The sequence below is a fragment of the Erinaceus europaeus genome, chromosome 23 (genome assembly GCF_950295315.1).
Source record: "Erinaceus europaeus chromosome 23, mEriEur2.1, whole genome shotgun sequence".
Lineage (NCBI taxonomy): Eukaryota > Metazoa > Chordata > Mammalia > Eulipotyphla > Erinaceidae > Erinaceus > Erinaceus europaeus.
Genome location: NC_080184.1, coordinates 4,734,114 through 4,762,028, shown reverse-complemented (window position 1 = coordinate 4,762,028; position 27,915 = coordinate 4,734,114). Strand labels below are relative to the sequence as shown.

The 27,915-nt window shown below is 39.9% G+C and overlaps 1 protein-coding gene across 1 annotated transcript in view; it reads right to left on the bottom strand.

Moving 5' to 3' along the window:
- The window catches only part of LOC132535613 (vomeronasal type-2 receptor 116-like), a 38,844-nt gene extending 12,643 nt beyond the window's left edge, over window positions 1-26,201 (bottom strand). The window contains 7 exon segments of the mRNA XM_060182209.1: window positions 13-240; window positions 1,967-2,767; window positions 7,707-7,824; window positions 7,826-7,987; window positions 10,938-11,009; window positions 13,405-13,589; window positions 26,082-26,201. Of these exon segments, the coding sequence (XP_060038192.1) occupies window positions 13-240; window positions 1,967-2,767; window positions 7,707-7,824; window positions 7,826-7,987; window positions 10,938-11,009; window positions 13,405-13,589; window positions 26,082-26,201 (1,686 nt within the window).
- Between the last annotated feature and the right edge of the window lie 1,714 nt (window positions 26,202-27,915).

The following is a 27,915-nucleotide window of genomic DNA, read 5'->3' as shown; positions in this document are numbered from 1 at the left end:
ATGTTACTGTACCTTTTCCAGTTCAATAGGCCATTCTATGGCCTCTTTATTGAGGACCAAGGTTTGGTTATTTTGACCATTGACGACAAACTCTCCCACCTTAACTAGAAAGTCATGAGCTGCAGGAAATGACACAGTGTTCAGGATATCGTATCGTTTTACTGACTTTCTTTGGTCTTCCAAGGATATGTGTTCCCCAATGCTGTTAGTAAATTGGATGTTTCTGAGAAATAAGTGAAGCTAGAGGAAAAGTAAATTTATAAATGAAAAGTGTGTTCAAATTAGAGACTGAGGTCCCATGCCTATCAACACATCCTTCCCCCAAACTTAAATGTTCTTTGTCATAATAGTTGTTTGTTTATTATTTATTTACTTAATTAATTATTTGTTTTATTGTCACTAGGGTTATTGCAGCAGACCCATGCCTACACAGTGATTCCACCATTTTACTGGACAAACCACTGACCAGTACTAGATTTCAGTTCTGTCTGGATGGCCGTCAGTGGCACAATGAGAAAATCAATTCTCTAGCCATAAAATAAATTTAGAAATCAATTAATTAAATTATAATGTTTCCTATAGTTTTGTTGATACATGGACATTTGTACAAGACAGACAAATGACATCTGGTCAGGCTAATCCTTTCTCACTAAAGGGGGCAATATAGACATTTTATAAATTCTACATGCACTATAAATAGTATTATATATACTGAAATGAACCATAACCCAGTCTGCCACAATTTTGCATGCTTTAAATAAAATTATGCAAAGGGCTCATACTGTAGTCTTCAAAGAAGTCTTAGTTTATGATACCAGAAAACTGATTTGATCTATGTTTTGTTGGTCTATATTTTGTCATGAGTTATTTGCTATGGAACTTGTGTTTATATTTGAAATAATCTCTATTACTTTAAAATACATGAATTTAATGCTGAAAAATATCTTCCTTGCATTGTGTGTCTGCTCTGTCTGAATGTGTCCCATATTTGATCCTGATCCTGACTTCATTGGAGGAAGCTTCTTTATTTATCTATCATCTATCTATCTATCTATCTATCTATCTATCTATCTATCTATCTATGTATCATCTATCTATCTATCTATCTATCTACCTATCACACATCTACCTATATATCTATCATCTATCTCCTATCTTCTATTGATCTATTACCTGTCATCTATTATCTATCATCCATCTAGCACCTGTCTATCTATCATCTACCATATAATCTATCTGTGTATCATCTACTTATCTATCAGATTTGCCTCTATATCTTCATCAAAAAATATCATTCCAGAGTCATAAAGATCCACTAATGACAAAGAGTAAGTATACATTATATGTATTAATCACTTAGCATTATTGGAATACTCTTAAAAGCAATGAGTTTAAGTAGAGTATATAAATAAAAGCAGGTCTTGGGAGTTGGGCTGGATAACAGTGGGTTAAGCACCAGTTCAAGCCCCCTGGATCCCCACCTGCAGAGGAGTTGCTGTGAAGCAAGTCTGCATGTGTCTTTCTTTCCTCTCTGTCTTCCCCTCTTCTCTCCATTTCTCTCTGTCCTCCCTAACAAAGATGACATCAATAATAACAATAACTACAACAACATTAAAAAAGGCATAAAAGGGAAAATAAGTAAATTTTAAAAAGCAGGTCCTTAAGTAAGGTTATTCTAATCAATGTCATTCAGGATTTATTTTCTCCTTATCAAGAGAAAAATGATATTAAATGAAATTTCATTGTGTAATGATATCAATACCCTGACTTTTTTTGAAGACAGGATTTTCCAGATAGATATTCTAGAATTAGTCATAAGCTACATATGGTATAAATAAATTCTCCATTTCTTTTTAGGAGGCGATGTTGGTTATGAAATACATTCATTAGTATTTGCTCCATTTCAGTATGAATGTCTAGAATGTGCTGTCTGTCAGTGCAGATCCTGTATTTGGTGGGGACTAACCTGCCAAGAGAGAAGCATTGGGATGTTTGCATCTCTTGTCAATCCTGTTTCTGTTTCCTCCTGAAACATCTCGTGGAGGGCTCTGATTACTATATGTACAGCATTGTAGACAATATAGGTGGATTCAGACATGATTGTATTTCCTGGTATAAACTCTAGGGAAATATTTGGCAGACAGTCTATGAAATTTCTACATAGTGACCCAGAAAATGAACATTCAAATGCGTCAAGCCAAAATTCCTCTAAATAAAAATCTTCTGGATATTTTGAAGGGTTGAATGTTTTAATAAAGTCTTCAAAACCAGGCACTTCTCTCTTCTGGGGTAAAAATGTGAGACTTCCGTGGAAAAAGTCCATTATACGCTTCACCCTATGCAAGTCAATATATGACTCTGTGGCTATAACCCACATCTTACCTATAAGTTCAAAGGTTCTTCGATAGAAGTATACACCCATAATAATTTGAGAATCACCATGCACTACAGAGACATTTACTTTTTCATGATCAGCTAGGAGATGTATTTTTTCAACATCTAAATTGTCATTCCATATCAATGAGATAGGTAATGTCAGCATAAAGACAGCACATATATAATTTTTCAACATCTCTGCCTCCAACATTGAGACAAATTTATAACTTTTTACATCATCAGAAACAATTATTCCCACCCAAGTCCAGTCAAAATGCAAGAGTAGCAAAACCAGTCCATGTGTCAGGAAGTTGTCTTTAGCAGCCATTTGATAGAGTGATGGGAACTGATCTTTGTCACTCAGTAAAAAATCATATGGTCCATAAGTGACCTAAATAAGAAACACAAACATTCTGATTTTCATTATGACTAATAAAAATTAAATTTTCTGCCTGGTAGTGGAAAAAAATAAACATAAAATTTAAGCAGGAGGCGATATAAACAGAACAGCTGCTGGTCTGGGATGTGGTGTCCTGGAATCCCACCTCCCCAGAACCCTACTCCACTAGAGAAAAATAGAAATAGGATGGAAATATGAATAGACATGTCAATGCCCATGTCTAGTGAAGAAGCAATTACAGAAGCCAGATCTTCCTTCCACCTTCTGCACCCCATAAAGAACTTGGGTCCATACTTCCAGAGGGATAAAGAATAAGGAAACTTCCAATGGGATATGGAACACTGGTGGTGAGAATTATATGGAATTGTAGCCCTCTTATCTCACATTATATTATCTTGTTTATCATTATTAAATAACTAATAAAAATAAAATATTTTTAGGTAAAGTAAAAGAAGATGAGAATGAAAGAGACTATAGTATCAAAGTTTCATTTGATGTGGTGGGATTCTGACTCAAGACTGTCATGTAGATGACAGCACAGAACACTATCCAAATGAGTCGTTTTCCATGCCTGACATTTTAATATGTGCATTTTCAAGAATAAATAATGATGGCATTGTCCAGGTATTATATTAAGTAGTTGGGTGGCATATTTACCCTTACTCCATGTGGTTTATGAAGACAATGTGACCCCACTATATCCAGTAATCACTGTTAAATTAAAACATTGAGATGACCATAAGTATTTACAATAAACTCTTAATCAAACCTATAAAAATAGATCTGGTAAAATGTCCGAGACAGAGTTTACAAAACTTATTATGAAAGCAATAAAAAAATCTAAACTTAAGATGCAGAACATACTCAAGAATACAGAGATCATTTCTCCAAAAATTATAGACACAGTAGAAGAACTACAAACTGAAAGTGGTATAAAGTTGGAGTAAATGAAAGAACAAATGAAAATGGAGCAATACAGTGTAAGGTACACTTTGAATGCAGTTCTGAGTCAGATAGCATGCTAGGAAGTAGACTAAATTAGGTTGAGAAGAGGAAATCATGATAAAAACTTAAAAAGTCTCATAAATTTAAATCTTCTAGAGAAGAAAGACTCAGGAAAAAGAAATGATTCTCTGTAAAATTGCAGATTCCATAAGAAGGACAAAAGTGAGAGTCATTCAGATCCTTGAAGAAGAAGAAGAAAGGGGTAAAGAAGCAGAGAACACATTTAAAGAGATCATAGCAGAAACTTTTTCACAGCTGAGTAATGTTTAAATCACAGACATCCAGGAAATGGAACAAACACCCATATTTGTGAATCTAAATACATGTGAATGAAAGCATATCAGAGTAAAACTATCCCAAAACAAGGACAAGATGAAAATATTGCATTTTCGCAGGAAAAGAAAGACATAGACAGACAGATGCAGAATCATCAAGCTCTCATATTTCTCATCACAAGCAGTGAAGCAAGTCTGTATTTCTCTCCCCCTCTATGTCTTTCCCTCCTAAGTTTCTCTCTGTTCTGTCCAACAACAACAGCAACAACAATAATAACAATAACAACAATAACAACAAAGGCAACAAAATTAATAAATGGTCTCCGGGAGCAGTGGATTCATAGTGCACCACCACCCACCCTCTTAGCATTTTTTGTATTAAATGATATAATATGTCATCTGAATTTGAAAGAAAAAATATTTACAGAATTAACAACCCTGAGCAAGCATTCTCTTGAATTTTATCATCAATAATCTCCTAGTTAGAACATATCTCGAATTGAGTAAACTAGAAGTGCAACCTCAGATGTCAAGCTGCATGTGTTCATTTAGAACTCTCGGAAAATTTATCTGTAGATGCTGTCAGAGAGGGAATGTCAACAGTGGTTTAAATGTAGTTAAAGATCACTGAATTCGTAGAGATAGTTATGACTGTGCAGATTGAAGCAAGATGACTATCTATTTGGATATCAACATAGGCCAGTTACTGACTTCTAGACACAATCTGGAAAGCTTACAGTCTATAATGGTCAGTTCTCTTTGCCGTGGATATGTTTTTATAAAAAGGTAAGCAATCAGGAATGGAAAGTACTATTAATAGAGAGATAAATGAGTACTTCTTGTTTCTTCTGGGTTTAACTTAAAACTAAATCTATCTTTAAATCTAAATCTATCTCATTTATTATTTTTTAATTTTAATTAATAAAATGGAAATATTGACAAGACTACAAGATAAGAATGGTACACTTCCACACAATTCCCACCACCAGAACTCTGTATTATGTGGTCATGGTGAGGAACATTGTAGCCAGCACTTCTTTTAGTGGTAGAGTATGTTGGCCCATTTATTTTAGTGGTAGAGTATGTTGGCCCATTCATTTTTACCCTTCTTCTCAGTGAATAATGCCATAATCCAATGGCAAAGGAGCTGGCATATTTTCAGTATACAGGGCTTGAGTTAATACATCCCAAGGTCTCCAGCAGTCCCATGGGGTGTGAAGCTTGCTCCATGCAGGTGTGGACCTACCTGGGGCTTGAACCAGGACCATGGCACATCGTAATGTTTGTGTTCAACCAGATGCACCACCATTTTGCCCCTTAAATATAGATTTTTTTCCTGTGTCTAATGTATTAGCAATTGAATGTTAGCTTATCTAGTATCTTCTTTAATCAATAACACAAAATGTCAACACTTCATTTTTGCCATCAGGATTATTGCTGGGGATTGACAGTCTGCACAACCAATTCAATTTTTTAAATCTTTTTTCCATTTCTTTCTCCCTTACTGTCATTTTCTTATTCTCCTTCTTCTTCTCCTTCCCCTTCTCCTTCTCCTCCTCCTCCTCCTTCTTCTTTTCTTCCTCCTCTTCTTCCTTCCTTCTTCTTCTTCTTCATCCTCTTCTTCTTTACTTCTTCTTTTTCTTCTTTTTTCTTCTTCCTCTTCTTCTTTTCTCCTTCTCCTTCTCCTCCTCCTCCTCCTTCTCCTTCTCCTTCTTCTTCTTCTTCTTCTTCTTCTTCTTCTTCTTCTTCTTCTTCTTCTTCTTCTTCTTCTCTTCTTCTTCTCCTGCTGCTCCTCCATCTTCATCTTCTTTTTATTCTTTTTTAGAGACAGAGAAAAGTAGGGAAAAATAAAAGGAGAGAGAAACAGACAACTTGCAGCAATGCTCTACTACTTGGGAAGCTTCACCCCTTGTGGAGGGTAATGTTGTGCTTGAACTTGTATCCCTGTGTATGGTAATGTGTGTACTCAGGCAGGTACACCACTGCCCAGACCCTGAATACTGAAGTCTTAAACTTGAATTCTCTTAACATTTAATTTTTGCTGAATATATGAACCTAATTCCTGTTAGAATGGCCACCACCAAAAAAGCCAATAACAAGTATTGGTGAAGATTTGGGGAAAAGGAATTCCTGTGCATTGCTTATGGGAATGTAACTTGATATAAATTCTATTCAAACAGTATGAAAGCTATTTAAAGAAATTAAAAACAATAACATGTTCCAGTAATACTACTTCTGGGATATACATCTGTATATTCAAACTAAAGGAAAGCAAACTATCAAAGAGATAATCACACTACCATGCTGATAGCAGCATTAGTCACAGCACCCAAGAAATAAGCTTCTTGCAGAAAGAATAATGAAGCTATGAATTCTGTTCCACATGCAATAAGTACTATGTGTGGGAGAGAAGGAAGCTCTGGCACTTATGACAGCATGGATGGAACTTGAGGGCATTTCCTTATTGAAATAAGTTGGGGTGGAATGAAATTCTGCAAAATATCGTTATTTGTGAAGTCAAAAGAAGAAGAAGAAGAAGAGAAGAAGGAGAAGAAGAAGAAGAAGAAGAAGAAGAAGAAGAAGAAGAAGAAGAAGAAGAAGAAGAAGGAGAAGGAGAAGGAGAAGGAGAAGGAGAAGGAGAAGGAGGAGAAGAAAAAGGAGATCTCATAGAAACAGAGATAGAAAAATAGTTGCCAGCAGTTGGGAAGCAGGAAAATAGGGAAAGTTTGGCAAAAATGTACAAGCTTTACGTAATAAGATGAAAAAGGCTTGAGAGACTAAAATATGTGATGACTGTAGTTGATAACTCTGTACTGTATAATTACAAAAAAATACTGAGTAGGGGCCGGGTGATGGTGCACCAGGTTGAGTGTACATGTTACAATGTGCGTGGACCCGGGTTGAAGCCCCCCAGTCCCCACCTGCAGAGGAAAAGCTTCACAAGTGGTGAAGCAGTGTTGCAGGTGTCTCTCTGTCTCTCTCCCTATCTCTTCATCTCCCCCTTCCTCTCTATTTCAGGCTATCTCAGTCCAATAAATAAATAAAGATAATAAAAGAAGAACTTGACATTCAAAAAGATTACTGAATAGAATGCCAATGCACTCTTACACACACAGAAAAAGATGAATTCTGCATATTCTGGAGTTAGGCAGTGATTTTGCTTTCTCTCTTCTTATAAAGATGAATAAATAGGGAGTCAGGCCGTGACGCAGCAGGTTAAGTGCATTTGGCACAGCGGGTTAAGTGCATGTGGCACAAAGCACAAGGACTGGGGAAAGGATCCTGGCTGGAGTCCTGGCTGCCCACCTGTAGAGGAGTCGCTTCACAGGAGGTCAAACAGGTTTGCAGGTGTCTGTCTTTCTCCTCTGCCTCTCTGTCTTCCCCTCCTCTCTCCATTTCTCTCTGTCCTATCTAGTAACAACAATACCAATAACCACAACAATGTTAAACAACAAGGCCAACAAAAGGGAAAAATAAAACATATATATAAAAAGATGAATAAGTAAACATTAAAAAGAATTCCATAGTAGAATTATCAGAGATATTTTCTCTCGATTCTGAACATACACATTTTTTTTTCTTTTCATAAGGGATAAGAAAGGCCATTTGGGAGTTTTCAGTTATATACATCGAATGTAAAACTCTCTTACCTGTGGAATTTTGTAGAGTTCCAAAAGCGGTGAAATATTTGATGAGAATTCTGGTGTGGTTCCTGCAATAATGGCGGCAGATTTGCTTTGTTTCTGACAGCTGTAATTAGGGACAGTCTGAGAACCAAAAGAAGATGTTCTCCAAAGGCTTGTCATTTTTATTAAAGGCGTTGTAGAGATTGAAACCGAGTGTCAAATTAGGGAGCAGACGGGGGTCCTTGTTGATCTCTTCAATGGCAAAGAGAAAGGCCAGAACGTAATGATAATTGTTCAACTGCCACCTGAATGGAAAACACAGCATGAGAGACAACAGTCAAGTTATTGAACTCGGGGTTGGGTGGTGGCGCATCTGGTTGAGCATGCGTGTTACAGTACGCCATTTCCCAAGTTCAAGCCCACATTCCCCACCTGCAGGGGGAAAGCTTCATAAGTGGTGATGCAGAGCTTCAGGTGTCTCTGTCTCCCTGTCTCCCCCTTCCTCTCAATTTCTGGCTGTCTCTATCTAAAAAAATGAATAAAGATTTAAAAAAATTTTTAAAGTTATTAACTCAGAGATATCTCTTAAGCTATCATAGACTGATAATTAATTAAACATTCATGAGCATTTACAATCTCCAGAGAATATTATCTTTATTTATTTATTTGATATAAATAGTCATAAATTGAGAGGGAAGGAGAGAGAGATAGAGAGAGTGAGAGACAGAGAGCACCTGCAACCCTGCTTCACCACTTCTGAAGCCCCCCCCCCGAGAGGTGGGCACCAGGGTCTCAAACCTGGGTCCTTGTGAACTGTAACATGTGTTCTCAAGCAGATGAGCCCCTCCACAAAATAGTAAATGCAAACTATTTTCAATTTCTGGCATACAAAAATATTCACTCACTTTTGGTAATCTGTGTTGTAGATATTTTATTATTATGTCTCCTATATTTAAAATATTTTGGTCAAAATGTTACCGAACAGCGCTGCTGCTGCCTCTGATTACATTATAATGTAGTGAATTTTAATTCATATATCATACTGTGTCTATTAAAACACACATACAAATGGGAAGTCAGACCCACACATAATTGCACTTTGTACCTGTATCCACAGTTGCCAAAATTAAAATAAAATGAACACTATTAAAGGGACATATGCACCCTTATATATAGTGATACCTGCACTATTTACAATTGCCAAAAAGTGGAAGCAGCCTAAATGACCATTAGCATATAATTGGCTAAATAAGGTATGGGTTATTTTGTTCATGGGACACTACTCTGTAATCACTAAAGATATCGAATCCTTTTTGAGAAAAAAAAATAATAAAGGATGGAACTGCAGGTGACTTAACTTAGTGAAATAAGTAAACACATGAAAAAAAAAACTACGGAGATTTCACTCATGTGTGGAATCAAGAAAAGTAATTAACTTGATTACCCCATTCTCTGATGGGGGGACAAAATACTCTACCCAATGAGAAAGATGGGTCCTGCAAATAAGTAAAGCCTGGAATATTCCTAGCTATGACCACATAATGTGATGGGGTTCCAGGACACATTGGTGATGTCATCTACCCGGGGAAGTCAAATTGGCAACATGGTAGCTATCAGTCTCAGGCAAAAATTAGTAATGCCATGAGCGCCTTGGAATATACCTCAAATAGACTCCCCAGATTTTTCCAAAACGGAGACCCACCCCCAAATCTCATCTGCTCTAGGCATACCTTTAGACTCCTGGTTATTAAACAATTTGTTCTGCTTTCTATCTTACTGCTTTTTCAGCCACCAAGTTGCAGATCCTACCATAATGCCAATCTGACTTCCCTGGGTAGACGATATCACCAATACGTCCTGGAACCCCACCGCTCCAGATCCCTACCCCACTAGGGAAAGATAGAAACAGGCTGAAAGTATGGATGGACCTGCCAAAACAAGTGTCCAGCAGAAAAGAAATTACAGAAGCCAGACCTTCCACCTTCTGCATCCCATAATGATCCTGGGCCCATGCTCCCAGAGGGATAAAGAATAACAAAGTTTCCAGTGGAGGGGATAAAATCCGGAGTTCTGGTGATGGAAACTCTATGGAATTGTATCCCTCTTATCCTATGGTCTTGCCAATCATTATTAATTCAATAAAATTAAAAGAAAATGTAAAAAAAGGAGAATCATCAACATCCTTCACAACATTTAAGCCACGAAGAAAACTAAAGATGAAGCCAACAATGTCCTGGATGTATGCCAGGGGGGGTATCACAAAGGTTATGTTAAAAACGACCTTGCCGCAGGCTATGTGTTCCTCAGTGCAATACACAACACCACCAACAGCCAGAGATGATTCATGAATATAGCAGAAAACAGTAGTTGAACTCTCTTAAGATGTCTGCTTCAGAAGAATTTTCACAGACCTAAATAAAAGAATATACTAATAGGAGTACATCTAACTGACAAAATTTTGCATGACAAGATAAGCCATTACCAACGCAAGAAGATATCAGGTTCCAGACACTACCATGATGTAATAGACTTCCTTGGACAGATGACACCACCAGTGTGTCCTTGAGCCCCACATCCCCAGAGCTCTTTTCACTAGGAAAACAGAGACCAGTTGGGAGTATGGATCAATGTATCAATGCCCATTTTCAGTGGGGCAGCAAGTACAGAAGCCAGACCTTTCACCTTCTGCATCCCAAAATGATTCTGGGTCCCTACTCCCAGAAGGTTAAAGAATAGGAAAGCTATCAAGGGAGGGGATGGGGTATGGAGTTCTGGTGGTGGGAAATGTGTGGGAAATGTACCCTTCTTATCAATGGTCTTGCTTTTGTTTCCACTTTATATATAAAAAAATTTAATGATATGAATGGGACCATTTTGTATCCAACATATTCAACAAAGAGCTAATAGGCAACATACTTAAGAACCCACACCACTCAAATATATATAACAGCATTTAAGAAGAACAGATCTAGACAACCCTTTCACCAAAGAAAAGATTCAGATGTCCAAAAACGCATAAAAAATTGTCAAAATAAGTGATTATCTGGTAAGTACAAATTAAGATAACAGTGAAATAACATTTCACAACTGTAGGAATGCCATATATTAAAAAGGATAAAACAGTTAGTGGCAAAGACGTGGGGACAAAGGTGGGGACATGGTTGTTGGGATCATATATTAGTCCAGTCCATTTGGAATATGGCTTGGAGATTCCACAAAGTATTAAGTATTCCAGAAAACACCCAATAATCTGACCACTTATCTGAAGGTGATGACCAATGCCAATGTTCACCATCATGCTGCATGGAGTAGCTCTGTTTTGGAAGCCTAAATATTCAACAGCAAGTAAGTTATGAGTGAAATTGTGTTACATATTCAGAATATATATTACTCAGCTTAAGAAAAGATGAACATGTTACAAGAAAAAGCCTGAAGGGGACTAATAAGTTTCATTCAGAGATAAGACTTAAATAAGACTAGGAAAATTTGTGCATTTTTTAATGAAACCATTAGATTTATTGAAATTAAAAAATATAACACAGAGAAAATAGTTAGGGATTTTTCTTTTCTACCTCTATCCCTTTAGTGTTAATTCACCCTATTACCAAACATTTATTGAGTTTAGTTCTACACTATTATTTATTCTACACTTCTTTTCTAATCTCAATTGAATTGCCAGCATTCTAAATTCATTACTGTTTTATATATATTTCAAATTTTTGTTTCTAAAAATGAAACACTCGCAAGAACCATAGGATAAGAGGGGTACAACTCCACACAGTTTTTGTCACCATATCCCATCCCCTGCCCTGATAGCTTCCCTGTTCTTTAACCCTCTGGGAGTAGGGACCCAGGGTCACTATGGGATGCAGAAGGTAAACTTTTATTAGTTCATTTTAGATACAAAACTTCTGTAAAGGATGAAGGAGAGATGATGGGAATCCAATAGACATTGACGCAGAATTATGATAAGTTGGTGGATGTGTGGTGTGCCCTCACCTGTCTGGGGAGATAGAAAGCAGAGTATCTGTGAAACCAACATCTCCTATGTCTTCAGGAAAGTTATTTCACCAAAGCAAAATCTTCTTAGGAGACAGGGGAAGAAATAGAGGAAGGGGAGTTGATGTCCTAGTGTGTGTATGGTGGGAACGAAGACCTTCGGGTGGCGGAGAGTGTCTTGCAGGTAGCAAACCGCCTCTCATGGGGAGATGAGAGATTGTATTTACGTGACAACTGTACTGTAAACCACTAACTTCTCCAATAAGACATTTTGAAAACTGTTTCAAAGCAAAAGAGAAAATTATATGTGTTAACCCACCTTTAAATTGAGAAGAAATCATTTTCTGTAAGTGATTAGAATCTTTTTTGTAAGGATACACAGTATGAACACTATTGAAGGGCCCTTGATTTCTTTATGGACCCTTGCAATTCAATGCCTATTACTTTTATGCTGAACTTTTTTTAAAAATTAATAACCATCAGGTATTATGCCAGACATGTGAGAAATTCTTTGCTGTCACTCTAGCTTCTTCTCCAGCCTCTATGGTGTTTGTCTAATCTCAAGGTAGACCCAGATAACAGGTCAAAAGACCTTCAAGCTAACAGAGGCCTTATCTGGTATCCCTAACTATGCCTGTATCCTTTGGAGAAGGTAAGGATTTACAGAGTAAACACAGAACCTGATATAATCACTAGAGCTGGAAATTACAGGTCTGATATAGAGTGGTCAGCATTCTAGGAGAGAAATCATTCAATTTTGCATGCCTTGAGGATATTTATGTGAACACAAAGATGTCTATATTTCTGTATGCCCTTCAGATGTTTATATTTGTCACAACTGTATGCACATATACCCAATAAATAGAGGAAAAGGCAGAATGTGGAAGAGGTGTAGGAGACATTTAGCAGGACTTCATTGAAAGGTATACACCATGTGTCTGCAAGTACACATCCCCTTTGGGAGGACATTAATAATGGTCTGATGCATTTTGTCTCTCAATCCTGATGTGCAAATCAAACTCTGCTCTCCAGCTCTGTTTTATAAATATAAATATATATATTTATGTATATATATATCTATATAATAAAAGGTCATTTTCATAAATTCAGGCAAATGTATTTATATAACAAATCAAGAAGCCCAGAAATATACCCACATAGTTTAAGCAAAGTGAAAAGATAAAACAAAATAAAAGAAAACACTTTATTAACAATGTTCCCAGATACTTGTTTTTGTAAGTACAGAAGAAAAAAAACCTTTGCTTTGATAGACAGTATTGAGAAATTTTAACTCAGCATTTGTAGTAGACAAATAAAAGCTATGAAGAGTAACTCTGGATTATACAAGCACTTCTTTGATACCAAAACTCAAAGGAATTCATCAAAATGCAAACCTGAGCTATTAGTAACGACTAGTTGAAAACACTAAGAGAATGGAAAAGAGGAAAAACTGAGAACAAACATTTGTCAATTATATTTCTCACACTCACATAGACAGTGGATTATGGGATGGGGAAGGGGGCGCACCTGATTAAGCACACACATTACAGTGCACAGGACCTGGGTTCAAGCCCCTGGTCCCCACCAGCAGGGGAAAAGCTTCACAAGTGGTGAAGCAGGGTTGCAGGTGTCTCTCTTTCTCTCTCCCTCTTCCCTTTCATGTGTCCAGCTGTCTCTAGGCAATAAAGAAAGGTAATAATTTTAAAAATAGTGAATCATTTACCATTCAGGTGAAGTTTGGATTGGCTTGGACAGCCAATAGAGTTGTTGTAGGTCTAGTTGTGATTTCCAAGAGTAGAGGGGGAAGAAGCCATCCAGCAGCAGGTCCCCGTCCCTGTAAACACTAGGCTTCAGGAATAGAGGGCAGGGAGAAATGTCCACGTCCACGTTGCAAAACAGAGGTAAACACTGAAGGAAGAGAAAAAGACAGATCAGAAAGGATGGCATGGCACTGTTTGTTAGTGGAGGTACCTATCTGTGCATCTGTGTGTTGAGTCATAAAGATTAAGGCGATCCAGGGGCCTGCAGCTAAGTATTCAGGTTGGCACAGGTATCCCTAACTGTGCCACTGCAGAAATGCACTGCTGTTCTTTTCTGAAGCCCATGAAGTCAATGGGGGCTTGAGCTGGATTAAGCCCAGGACAAAGGCAAGGCCTAGAGGTGACCATGCAGGAGTTACAGTGCAGAGACTTCAGCCCCTGTGATTCTGTGTCAAACAGCTTTCAATATCCCTTCTTTTTACCAGCTTCACTGCAGTGCTTTGAAGGAGCTCTGGGAATCCTCTGCCCTGGGGCTCTGCACCTGCCCAACTCTGGTCACTCTGGTGAAAACCACTTTGGGAAAATGTGTTTGGATTCTCCTTCGCCCTTGGCATTTGTGATTTCATCAAGTTTAGTGGCCCAAAATAAGTCAATTAATTCTCTAGGGATCATTTCACTCAGGGGCAAGTGAGTCTCCAAACAGGTGCATGATTCTGCATGGAGTTTGGGGCTGTTATTGCAGGACAGGTCTCAGGGTCCCTCAGGGTGTGTCAGGTCTGAGTTTGAGTCCAACTTTCTCCAGAACTTTTGTTTTCTCTGATGATTTATGGAAGTCTTTCAGGATGGATTACAATAGCATAAAATTGCAATGCCACAGAATCATGGGCTTGATAATCATTCAATAATCATCTGGGTAGGGGGATGGATGTCATGATTAAAAGCATCAGACTGCATAAGGTCAAGAGATGGGCACACTTTAATGATGACTCTTTAGTCACTATCAGGCCACCCCATCATCTGGGGCCCTAGTCAGGGAGTCTTGAGAGTCTCACAAAGACATGATGGGCCTAGGACTCAAATAGATCCCTCTATCCATTGTCACTGGTCATCTTCATCAGGAACAATACAATAGAACCCTTGGTGGGCCCCCCATAGGACCTTGCCCTCAATGTGGTTCAACAATGTTAAACAATGTTCCACCCTTCAAAGTTATTCTGGATAACATACTCTACCAATGGTCGAAGATGGGTCCTGAAATTGGAGCATCTTGGAAGGCTCCTATCATGACTACAGAATGTGAGCTCAGATCTACAGGGATACAGAGGTCACATAAACTCCTAAGTTGAATATGGGCCCCAGATCAAATCAATGCGGTTTACAGTCTACAATATTTATACAACTTTCCCATATTTGGGAGCTACTCACTTCCCTGATCCAGCTTTCTGGTCATTTTTCCAGCGATAGCATCATCTCCCCAGACAGTAACTGGATCCACCTGCATATCAGAAGTCAGGCTGAGGGAAAAACTAGTATAGTCATGGACCCGTTGGAATATGACTCTCTTCAAAACAGAGATCCCAAATCATTATCTGCAATATTCCAGCCTTTATGTTCATGATTAGTCAACAATTTGGCTGTATATGTCACCTTTTGTTTTCAGCCACCAGGTTCAAGATGCTGCCTTGATACCAACCAGACCTCCCTGGGCAGATGACCCCACAAAGAGTCCTGGAGCCCTGCTTCTCCAAAGACCTGACCCACTAAAGAAAGAAAGAGACAGGCTGGGAGTATGGATCAACCTGCCAACACCCATGTTCAGTGGAGAAGCAATTACAGAAGCCAGACCTTCCACCTTCTGCATCCCATAATGACCCTGGGTCCATACTTCCAGAGGGTTAAAGAATAGGAAAGATATCAGGGGAGGAGATGGAAAATGGAGTTCTGGTGGTGGGAACAGTGTGGAGTTGTAGCCCTCTAATCCTATGCTTTTGTCAGTGTTTCCTTTTTATAAATACATTTTTAAAAAGTAGCAGACTGAATTATAGGCAAGGAATAGAAGCCTATCGCCCCACTTGTTATAAATGTGCACACTGACCCTCTCTTGTCTAGGGTGATCTATGCTGACCCAGACTCTGAGGAGATCAGCACTAAATCCTTATATATAAATGAGCCCCTGGGTTTTCAATATAATCATTTTAAGGGATACAGATATAGAGAATAGGGGTCAGGTGGTGGCACATCTGGTTGAACACACATTACAATGTGCAAGGACCTGGGTTCAAGTCCCATGGTCCCCACCTGCAAGGGGAAAGCTTCATGAGTGGTGAGGCTTGCTGCAGATGTCTCACTGTCTCTCTCCCTCTCTGTCTCATTTTCTGCCTACCTCAGGTCCAATAAATAAAGAAAATTGAAATAATTAAAAGAAAGAAGATATAGGGAACATAAAATACTAGAGGTTTCATGTAAGATCTGGGAGTGAGTGGCATGCCATTGTGGTGTGAAATAAAAATAACTGTTCTGTTCTCAGCATTTATGTCCTGATGTAACACATTCCTTCTTGTCAGTGTTTCTAGGTCATGGAGTGTCTTTATGGAACTCATGTCCATGAGCCTGACACAGAGGGAGGGTACTGGAGTGTTTTTTAACTTAAGATCTGTTTTTATTTGTTACATAGCAGGAGACTTATTCACTTGAAGCAGAGAGAAGTAGGAAGAGAGAAGTCAGAACACCTCCCCATCACAGGTGGTACCAGGGATCAAATAAGAAACATTTAGCATGAAAGTCTGGTGCTCTAGTTGTGAAACTGTTTCCCAAGCCAGTGAATTATATTTCTTTTTTTAAAAAAATATTTATTTGTTCTCTTTTGTTGTCCTTGTTTTATTGTTTTATTCGTTGATGTCATTCTTGTTGAAGAGGACAGAGAGAAATGGAGAGAGGAGGGGAAGACAGAGAGGGGGAGTTAAAGACACCTGCAGACCTGCTTCACTGCCAGTGAAGCGACTCCCCTGCAGGTGGGGAACCACCAAAGGATAGGCAGTGACACACTTAGTTCAGTGCACACAGAACAGGCCACAAGGACCCGGGTTCAAGAACCTGGTTCCCACCTGCAGGAGGAAAGCTTCACGTGTGGTGGAGCAGGGTTGCAGGTGTCTCCCCGTCTCTCTCTATCTTCCCCTTTCCTCTCAATCTTTGACTGTCTCTATCCAATAAATAAAGATAATAGGAGAACAAAATTAAAGAGAATAAAGAAGGAATATCAACTACTTAAAATATCAAGCAGGAGCAAACATGAAAGGAAAAAAGTCAACAGGAACAAAAAAAGGAACCTCAAAGGAAAAGCAGAATAGCTAGAAGCAAAGTGCACTTATCTATCACCACCCTACATGTAAATGTCTTACATTCACCTCTCAAAATAGAACAACTGGATGGATTAAGAAGCGAGATACAGGGCGAGGAGTTAGCACAGCTGTTAAGCGCACATGGTGCAAGGCACAAGGAGAGCCGTAAGGATCCCAGTTCGACTCCCCGGCTCCCCACCATCAGGGGGTTGCTTCAAAAGCAGCGAAGCAGGTCTGCAGGTGTCTGTCTTTCTCTCCCCCTTTCTGCCTTCCTCTCCTCTCTCGATTTCTCTCTGCCTTCTCCAATAACAATGTCAACAATAACAATAACAAAAACAAAATGAGAAAAAATGGTCTCCAGGAGCAGTGGATTCATAGTGCAGGCACGGGGTCCCAGTGATAACCCTGGAGGCAAAAAACAAAAAGCAGTATGCAAAACTAACTTAGAATTGTATAGTACCCCACTATGAAATAAAACTATACAATACTATCTCAATTAAAATAGATAAAATGTAAAAGATTTAAAATTAGAATATGTGGGAGTCGGGTGGTAGCACAGCAGGTTAAGCGCACATGGGATGCATTGGATCGACCTTCTCGTGGTGCACCCCGTGAGTACCCATTCATTGGGGAAACTGACGATCCTTCCTAGCTGACTGAATCCAAATGGATCCCAGTCACTTTCAAAGCCAGCAACAAGCAGCTCCTGACAGCTTTCAACCTGACGCTGTTGACTGGCTACAGAAGAAGGGCAAATGCTAGAAGAAGAAAGCGCACATGGGTTGAAGTACAAGGACTGGCGTAATGATCCCGGTTCAAGCCCCTGCTCCCCACCTGCAGGGGAGTCGCTCCACAGACAGTGAAGCAGGTCTGCAAGTGTCTATCTTTGTCTCATCCCCTCTGTCTTCCCCTCCTGTCTCCACTTTTCTCTGACCTATCCAACAATGACAACATCAATAACAACAACAATAATAACTACAATAAAACAACAAGGGCAACAAAAGGAAAAATAAATATAAAAAAATTTAATAAAAATAAATTTAAATTAAAAAACTAGAAGACGTACTGGGTTTATAAATAAATGGAGAGGCATACGGGAAAGTGGGCCCTATACAATAGTTCTAGGACTGGGGGAAGTAGAGGCTCTATAGTGGAGATGTGAGGTTCTTGCTGTCTTAGGGTTCAAAAAGACAATCGATAGTTAATGTTATCATCACATTATTTGGTAATTGGGTTAACTTTGAAAAGTCCTTTTGTTAGGGTTTGCTGTATCTTGTATATAGCTGTGCTATTGGTTGCTTCTGATCTACTTGGTCTAGGCTTTTGAGAGAGTCTGCATATCAATTACACAGCCTATATATTAAAAAGATTCAGTTTGTGTTTTGAAAAACTTTGAGACATACAATTAATTTTCCCCCTCTCATATTAATTAACTAGTGATTTATATGACTACATTTTACTAGGAGTGTACATAAACACCATTCCCACCACCAAAAGACTGTGACCCATCCCTCCCACCCACTCCCACCCCACATCCATATCAAATAATATTGCATCTGCTGATCACAACCTAAACAACACACCGATTGCCACCTCAACATGCTTCACTTCAGACTGTGTCCAGAGACTTCACGTGTGGAATGACAACCCTTCAGCTTCATTACTTGGCTGAGACCTTTCGTTTCACAGTATACTCTAATTCCATCTCAGGTGGTTCACTTTCTAACAAAGTCCCAAAACCTAGATATACACCAGTTTCTGTGAGAGAGAGCTTATGTTCACACGTATCCATAAACTACTGCAAAATATATACCTGAAAGCAGAAGTACACTGGAGTTTGCAGTGAGTATCCCCCTAACACTTCCTCTCTACTATTTCAAGCTTTGGGTCCATGATTGCTCAACAATTTGTTTGGCTTCGTATGTTAACTCTCTTTTCAGTCACCAGGTTCCAGATGTCATCAGGATGCCGGCCAGGCTTCCCTGGACTGAAGACCCCACCAATGTGTCCTGGAGCTCCGTTTCCCCAGAGACCCATCCTACTAGGGAAAGAGAGAGGCAGACTGGGAGTATCGACCTACCAGTCAGCGCCCATGTTCAACTGGGAAGCAATTACAGAAGCCAGACCTTCTACCTTCTGCAACCCACAATGACCCTGGGTCCATGCTCCCAGAGGGATAGAGAATGGGAAAGCTATCAGGGGAGGGGGTGGGATATGGAGATTGGGTGGTGGGAATTGTGTGGAATTGTACCCCTCTTACCCTATGTTTTTGTTAATTCTTTCTTAAATAAAAAAGAAAAAAAAGAAAGAAATGGATAAAATATATGAATTTTTTTGCAAATAAAAATACAAAATATGGCTTAGAATCAAGAAGAAAGAATGGAGGCATATATTTTGTTGAAGTTTTGGTCATTGAATAGTTTTAATTAGTGATTTTTTTCAAATGCCACTCTTGCCTTTCATGCATAGATAGATGTTGTAATTGTAGACAGTTACTTAGGGTCCAAACTGATAGCCCCATTCTAACAGATATGGAAATGCAAGGAACTCAGAATGTTTCTGAACACTACTGAAACATAACAAATGTGGGATTGAGAATTAGTGAATTATAGTATTGCATTAAGGTTATACAATCAAAATATAGTGGTATTTTCATCAACATAGACCTGAATTTATGTAGTAATACAAATAGTCTTCAGATAAACCCATAGAATGTCATTTGATGAAAGTGCAGTCAAAGAAATATTGAAAGAATTATATTTTTTGTTAATAATTTTTATTTTTAGAATGGAAAGTCCGACAAGACCATAGGATAAGAGTGGTCCAATTCCACACAGTTCCCACCACCAGAACTCCGTATCCCATCCCCTCCTCTGGTAGCTTTCCTATTCTTTTTTTTAAAATATTTTTTATTATTTATTTATTCCCTTTTTTTGCCCTTGCTGTTTTATTGTTGTAGTCATCATTGATGTCGTTGTTATTGGATAGGACAGAGAGAAGTGGAAAGAGGAGGGGAAGACAGAGGGGGAGAGAAAGATAGACACCTGCAGACCTGCTTCACCACTTGTGAAACGACTCCCCTGCAGGTGGGGAGCTGGGGGCTTGAACCAGGATTCTTACACCGGTCCAGTTCTTGCGCTTTGCGCCACCTGTGCTTAACCCACTGTGCTACAGCCCGACTCCCCAGCTTTCCTAGTCTTTCTCCCTCTGGGAGTACTGACCCAGAGTCATTATGGGTTGCAGAAGGTGGAAGGTGTGGTTTCTATAATTGCTTCTCCTCTGAACATGGGCGTTGGCAGTTTGATCTATACTCCCAGCCTGTCTCTCTCTTTCCCTAGTGGGGCAGGGATCTTGGGAAGTGAGGCTCCAAGACATATTGGTGAGGTTGTCTACGAGGGAAAGTCAGGTTGGCATCATGGTATCATCTGGACCCTAGGGCTGAAAAAGAGTTAACATGTAAAGCAGAAGAAACTGTTGACTAATGAACAGGCCCATCACAGCTAATGAAATTGAAACAGTTATCAAAAATCTTCCCAAAAATAAAAGTCCTGGATCAGATGGTTTTACAAAAGAATTCTACAAAACTTTCAAAGAAGAACTAATACCTCTACTTTTAAGTCTTCCAGAAGATTGAAGACACTGGAATACTCCCTGCCAGCTTCTATGAAGCCAACATCACCCTGATACCAAAAGCAGACAGGGACACAACCAAAAAAGAAAACTACAGACCAATATCTCTGATGAACATAGATGCGAAAATATTGAACAAAATTCTAGCCAATCGGATACAGCAGTATATCAAAAAGATTGTTCATCATGACTAAGTGGGGTTTATCCCAGGCATGCAAGGTTGGTTTAATATATGTAAATCAATCAATGTGATCCACCACATCAACAAAAGCAAGACCAAAAACCACATGGTCATATCAATAGATGCAGAGAAAGCCTTTGACAAAATACAACATCCCGTTATGATCAAAACACTACAAAAAATGGGAATAGATGGAAAATTCCTGAAGATAGTGGAGTCTATATATAGCAAACCTACAGCCAACATCATACTCAATAGTGAAAAACTGGAAGCATTTCCCCTCAGATCAGGTACTAGACAGGGGTGCCCACTATTACCATTACTATTCAACATAGTGTTGGAAGTTCTTGCCATAGCAATCAGGCAGGAGCAAGGAATTAAAGGCATACAGGTTGGAAGAGAAGAAGTCAAACTCTCCTTATTTGCAGATGACATGATAGTATACATGGAAAAACCTAAGGAATCCAGCAAGAAGCTTTTGGAAATCATCAGGCAATACAGTAAGGTGTCAGGCTATAAAATTAACATTCAAAAGTCAGTGGCATTCCTCTATGCAAACACTAAGTTAGAAGAAATTGAAATCCAGAAATCAGTTCCTTTTTCTATAGCTACAAAAACAATAAAATATCTAGGAGTAAACCTAACCAAAGAAGTGAAAGACTTGTATACTGAAAATTATGAGTCACTACTCAAAGAAATTGAAAAAGACACAAAGAAGTGGAAAGATATTCCATGTTCATGGGTTGGTAGAATTAACATCATCAAAATGAATATATTACCCAGAGCCATCTACAGATTTAATGCTATCCCCATCAAGATCCCAAGCACATTTTTTAGGAGAATAGAAAAAATGCTACAAATGTTTATCTGGAACCAGAAAAGACCTAGAATTGCCAAAACAATCTTGAGAAAAAAGAACAGAACCGGAGGCATCACACTCCCAGATCTCAAACTGTATTATAGGGCCATTGTCATCAAAACTGCTTGGTACTGGAACATGAACAGACACACTGACCAGTGGAATAGAATTGAGAGCCCAGAAATGAGGCCACACACGTATGGACATCTAATCTTTGACAAAGGGGCCCAGACGATTACATGGGGAAAGCAGAGTCTCTTCAACAAATGGTGTTGGAAACAACGGGTTGAAACATGCAGAAGAATGAAACTGAATCACTGTATTTCACCAAATACAAAAGTAAATTCCAAGTGGATCAAGGACTTGGATATTAGACCAGAAACTATCAGATACTTAGAGGAAAATATTGGCAGAACTTTTTTCCGCATAAATTTTAAAGACATTTTCAATGAAACGAATCCAATTACAAGGAAGACTAAGGCAAGTATAAACCTATGGGACTACATCAAATTAAAAAGCTTCTTCACAGCAAAAGAAACCACTACCCAAACCAAGAGACCCCTCACAGAATGGGAGAAGATCTTTACATGCCATACATCAGATAAGAGTTTAATAACCAACATATATAAAGAGCTCGCCAGACTCAACAACAAGACAACAAATAACCCCATCCAAAAATGGGGGGAGGACTTGGACAGAATATTCACCACAGAGGAGTTCCAAAAGTCTGAGAAACACATGAAAAAATGCTCCAAGTCTCTGATTGTCAGAGAAATGCAAATCAAGACAACAATGAGATATCACTTCACTCCTGTGAGAATGTCATACATCAGAAAAGGTAACAGCAACAAATGCTGGAGAGGGTGTGGTGTCAAAGGAACCCTCCTGCACTGCTGGTGGGAATGTCAATTGGTCCAACCACTGTGGAGAATAGTCTGGAGAGCTCTCAGAAGGCTAGAAATGGACCTACCCTATGACCCTGCAATTCCCCTCCTGGGGATATATCCTAAGGAACCCAACACATCCATCCAAAAAGATCTGTGTACACATATGTTCTTGGCAGCACAATTTGTAATAGCCAAAACCTGGAAGCAACCCAGGTGTCCAACAACAGATGAGTGGCTGAGCAAGTTGTGGTATATATACACAATGGAATACTACTCAGCTGTAAAACATGATGACTTCACCGTTTTCAGCCGATCTTGGATGGACCTTGAAAAAATCATGTTGAGTGAAATAAGTCAGAAACAGAAGGATGAATATGGGATGATCTCACTCTCAGGCCAAAGTTGAAAAAAAAGATTAGAAAAGAAAACACGATTAGAACCTGAACTGGAGTTGGCGTATTGCACCAAAGTAAAAGACTCTGGGGCGGGTGGGTGGGTGGGGAGAATACAGGTCCATGAAAGATGATGAATGACATAGTGGGGGTTGTATTGTTAAATGGGAATCTGGGGAATGTTATGCATGTACAAACTATTGTATTTACTGTTGAATGTAAAGCATTAATTCCCCAATAAAGAAATAAATTATTAAAAAAAAGAAACTGTTGACTAATCATGAACCTAAAGGCAAGAACATTGCAGATGATGATTTCGGGTCTCCATTTTGGATAAAGCTAGTAGGTCAATTTTATGTATATTCCAAGGGGCCCATGACTTTAGTAGTTTTTGTCTGAGCGTGATATCTAATATGCAGTTTGACCTAGGTTATTATCTGGGGAGATGGTGTCATAGTTGGAAAAAGGACTAGAGAACTTGATAAGGAGAAAATAGCTCCCAAAATGGGAAAAGTATGTAAATAATGTTGACTGTAAGCACCATCCTTTTGATCTGGGGCCCAAATTCAGCACAGGAGCCTGAGCAACCTCAACATCCCTGGAGGTCTGAGTTTGCATTCTGTGGTCACAAGGAGGAACATTCCAGGTTGCACCAATTTTAGGACCCATCTTCCTCAGGTGGTAGATAGAGTATGTTATCCACCGCACCTTCGGAGGATGGGACATTCTATACCACTGTTGAGCCACATTGAGGGCAAGGTCCTATGGGGACTCACAGCAGGGTCCATTGTGTTGTTCCTAAAGGATATGACCAGTGACAGTGGAGAAAGGGATCTATTGGAGGTCTAGGCCCATCATGTCTGACCCACACAACTGTTAACCACAGTAGCTGTGTGTTCACTCTACTCACAAGTGAAAGTCTATTGAGTCTTGCATGTTATGCTATATTACACTCACCCACACCATTAATACAAGTTGACTTTCTAATATGTCCAGCATTAAGGACCATGTGCTAAATCAAATAGGACATTGGACAGAGGTATGATCTCTTCATACTGACAATATTAACAATTATATACAATCATGAGACCAGTAAAAATTCAGCATACTGAAAAAGATGTCACCTAGGAAAATGAGATGGATGGGGGTGGACAACTTAAAAGACATCTTTACAGAAAAGTAAATAGAGAGCAAGACAATTATCAGTAAATGTCAGAACCAGAACCATCTACCTGATAACTCAGAATTAGTCAACAAATTACCAGATTTTGGTCAAGCTTTGACTGAATTGGCATAACTTTCTGATAAGTGGCTTCAGTGGCACCTCAGTTACATACTCACTTGCCACACAGAACTCAAGTCAGCTGAGCTATGAGCATAAGGAAGGAATACACACAGACACACACACACACAGACACACACACACACACACAGACACACACACAGATACACACACAGACACACACACAGACATACACACACACAGACACACACACACACACATATATATATATATACAGGGACAGCTGGTGGCACACCTGGTAGACTGCACGTCACAGTGCACAAGGACCCATTTCCAAGCTCCCAATCCCCACCTGCAGGGGGAAAACTTCACGAGTGCTGAATCAGGGTTGCAGGTGTGTCTCTGTCTCTCTCCCTCTCTATCACCCCCTTCTCTCTCAGTTTCTGACTGTCTTTATCCAAGAAACTAAAGTAAATAAAAAAAAAAACTATACCCTATGCAAAAAATCTTGACTGTAGAATTCAACTCTCAGATAATTGCCTAACAGAATGTGCAAAATAATATATTTGCTTCTTCTGAAACTGAGCAATATTGTAAATAGCATGCTAAGGTCTTGTATGGTATGCTAAATTCTATCCATGGGATTTTGAAGTACATTAAGTTCCCAAATAAATAGGTTATAATAATTATTATCTATTGCCTTCTTAAATCTATTGCCTTCTTAAGACAGCTAAGAACCTTCCTCATTCTCTATAGAAACCTAATGTCTCCCATTGCTGGAAAATGGGCGTGGCACATTTTCTTTCATGATTCCCTTGAAACATATCATTTGATACTGAACCTGCCAATCTCAATCCAATCAGTGCAACCAGTGCCACCTCAACAGGTGTCCAGAGATGCCAGACATTGGATGTCTACCCTTCAGGTCCAATACTCAGCCACCAAGTTGCAGGTGCTACCATGATGCCAACCAGACTTCTGTGGACAGATGACTCCATCAATGTGTCCTAGAGGACCCACCTCCCCAGAGCCCTACCCCACTAGGGAAAAATAAAAACAGGCTGTTGGTATGGATCGACCTGCCAATGACCATGCTCAGCAGATAAGCAATTAGAGAAGACAGACCTTCCACTTTCTGCACCCCATAATGATCCAGGGTCGATATTCCCAGAGGGATAAAGAATAGGGAAACGTTAAATAGAAAGGATGGGATATGAAGCTCTGGTGGTGGGAACTGTATGGACTTGTACCCCTTTTATACCACAATCTTGTTATTAAATCTCTAAAAAAAAATCAGTTTATAGCTGTGATACCTTTCAGAAATCAGGTAACTATCATTGTGGACAATGAAGAAGAGTTGGAAGACGCAATTGGAAGATAAAGTATTTGGAAGGAGGAGTTTTGGCCAAGAGTACGTAGAGAAATGTGTGCTTTCTAAAATCTGATACATGTAAAGAATACCCAGAAGGCCTTTCTAATCCCAGGTCTTGGGCTCATGCTCAGAAGAGAACTGAGCGTCTGGGTGGGGATGTACTCAGTCGTGGGCACAGAAAGCAGCTGTTCCCCACCTGCAGGGGGCAGGTGTCTCTCTCTCTCTCTCTGACTCTGTATCCCTTCTCTCTCAAATGCTCTGTCTCTATCAGAAAGAATGAAAAAGATATTTGTGAGTACGTTAAGATTTCTTCATGGGTAGCATTCCTTTTACACAGAAGCAATGACGATTTTGAGAGCAAATTTAAAACAGGCTCAACAAGTAGGAATGTCCTCACACAGGCCAGTGCTATGAAGACTAGAAGGTTATGTATTTTACTTTTTGTCAACTTTACTATTCCACTGTTTAGAGAGAACTCATTTACAATATTGTCTTGGTAATGTATTTCTATTTTTTTGTAATTATCTTTATTTTTGAATAGAAACAACCAGAATTTGAGAAGAAAGGGGGTGATATATATATAGAGAGAGATAGAGAGAAACCAGCAGCCCTGTTTTGTACTAAATCCCCAAGCAAAAGCAGAAGGAGGGCAACTGCGAATAAGTGGGTAGACACCACTGAGGTCTTTCAACACAAGGAGGACCCCCTTCCTTTTACTGAGAGTGACACAGTCCTCACTTTCTGCTTGTCCTCAAGACCAGGACAAAGCCAGGTCCTGAAGTCTCCAAAGTGATCATCTATATGAGAAGTGGTGCTCAGGGGGTCTGCTCTCAGACTGAGGGCCGTGTCTGAGAGCATCCACAGAGCCTGTCCAGCCAGACAAAGGTGGATTGCAGAGACCTTGGCCTTTCAGCTTGAGGGCCAGTCCTCAGACTCCAAAATGGATGAAGGTCAATTTGTCCTGCTTTGCTAGTGTGATGTGCTGGCCCTTGCGTGTCATCTCTTCAATGGCATCTCAGCTTGAGGATGGTCTCCTCATGTCCGTGAAGACCCAACTACTACTACTACTACTCATTCTTCTTCTTCTTCCCCTTCCCTTTTCCCTTCCTCTTCTTTTCTTCTTCTTCCCCTTCTTCTTTGTCTTTTTCCCCTTCTTCAATTGAAATAACACTGGTTTATAGGCCTGTTTTTTCCCCCATCTCTCCCAGGGTTATTGTTGGGGCTCGGTGCTTGCACTACAAATCCACTGCTCCTGGAAGCTATTTTTTCCCTTTTGCTGCCCTTGTTTTAGTGATTATTATTGTTGATATTGCTATCATTGTTGGATAGGACAGAGAGAAATTGAGAAGGAGAAGAAGATAGAGAGGGGGAGAGAAATACAGATACCTGCAGACCTACTTCACTGCCTGTGAAGTGACCCCCCTTGCAGGTGGGGAGCCTGGGGCTCGAACCTGCATCCTTATGCCGGTTATTGTACTTCGTGCCATGTGCGCTTATCCCACTGCACTACTGCCTGGCCCCTGTCTCCTCAACCTCTTCTTCAGGTCACAGTCTCTTCCCCTGATGATGGCGTTAATGAACAAGAGGGATGGAAACATTCAGTGATGGTCAGGTCAGCTCAAGTGACCTGGAGTGGAGGGCATTACACTCAGGCGCAGGTGGGATGCCTATTGATGTAGGAGGGCCTGGTCTTGTCCTGGTCATGGACCAAGCCACACTGCCACTTGGCTGTCACTAGGGGTGACCTCAAACCCAGTGACTGTTCCTTCACTGTGACCTCACTCACTTCTAACACTCAGAATTCTAGGCCTGGCAGGTAAGAGCCCTTTGTACCTGATTACACCTCTTGTTCTAGAAAAGGGCTAGAGAGGGTTTCCTGAGGGGGCAAGGCGGTGGTATACCTGGTTAAGCTCGCACATCACAGTACACAAGGTCCCAGGTTCAAGCCCCTGCCAATCCCCCTGCAGGGGGAAAGCTTCAGTGGTAAAACAGGGCTTCTGGTGTCTTATTTCTCTATCTACTCCTCCCCTCTATGTTTCTGTCTCCATCAAATAAACACAATATTTAAAAAGAGGGAGAGATAGCATAATGGTTATGCAAAGAGTCTCTCATGCTTGAGGCTCTGAAGTCCCAGGTTCAATACCCCAGCCCCCAATCCCACCCCAGAGCCACAGCATAACCCCCCAAAATGTTTGTTTAAGGGAGTGGGGCGGTGGCACAGCAGGTTAAGCGCACGTGACACAAAGCGCAAGGTATGGAGGAAGGATCCCGCTTCAACCCCACCAATGTGTCCTGGAGCTCTGCTTACCCAGAGCCCCACCCCACTAGGGAAAGAGAGAGACAGGCTGGGAGTATGGATCCACCCGTCAACACCCATGTTCAGCGGAGAACCAATTACAGAAGCCAGACCTTCCACCTTCTGCATCCCACAATGACCTTGGGTCCATCCTCCCAGAGGGATAAAGAATAAGAAAGCTATCAGGGGAGGAGTTGTCTGTCCAGGGAAGTCTGGTTGGCAACCTGCTGGCATCTGGACCCTGGTGGCTGAAAAGAGAGTTGACATACAAAGCCA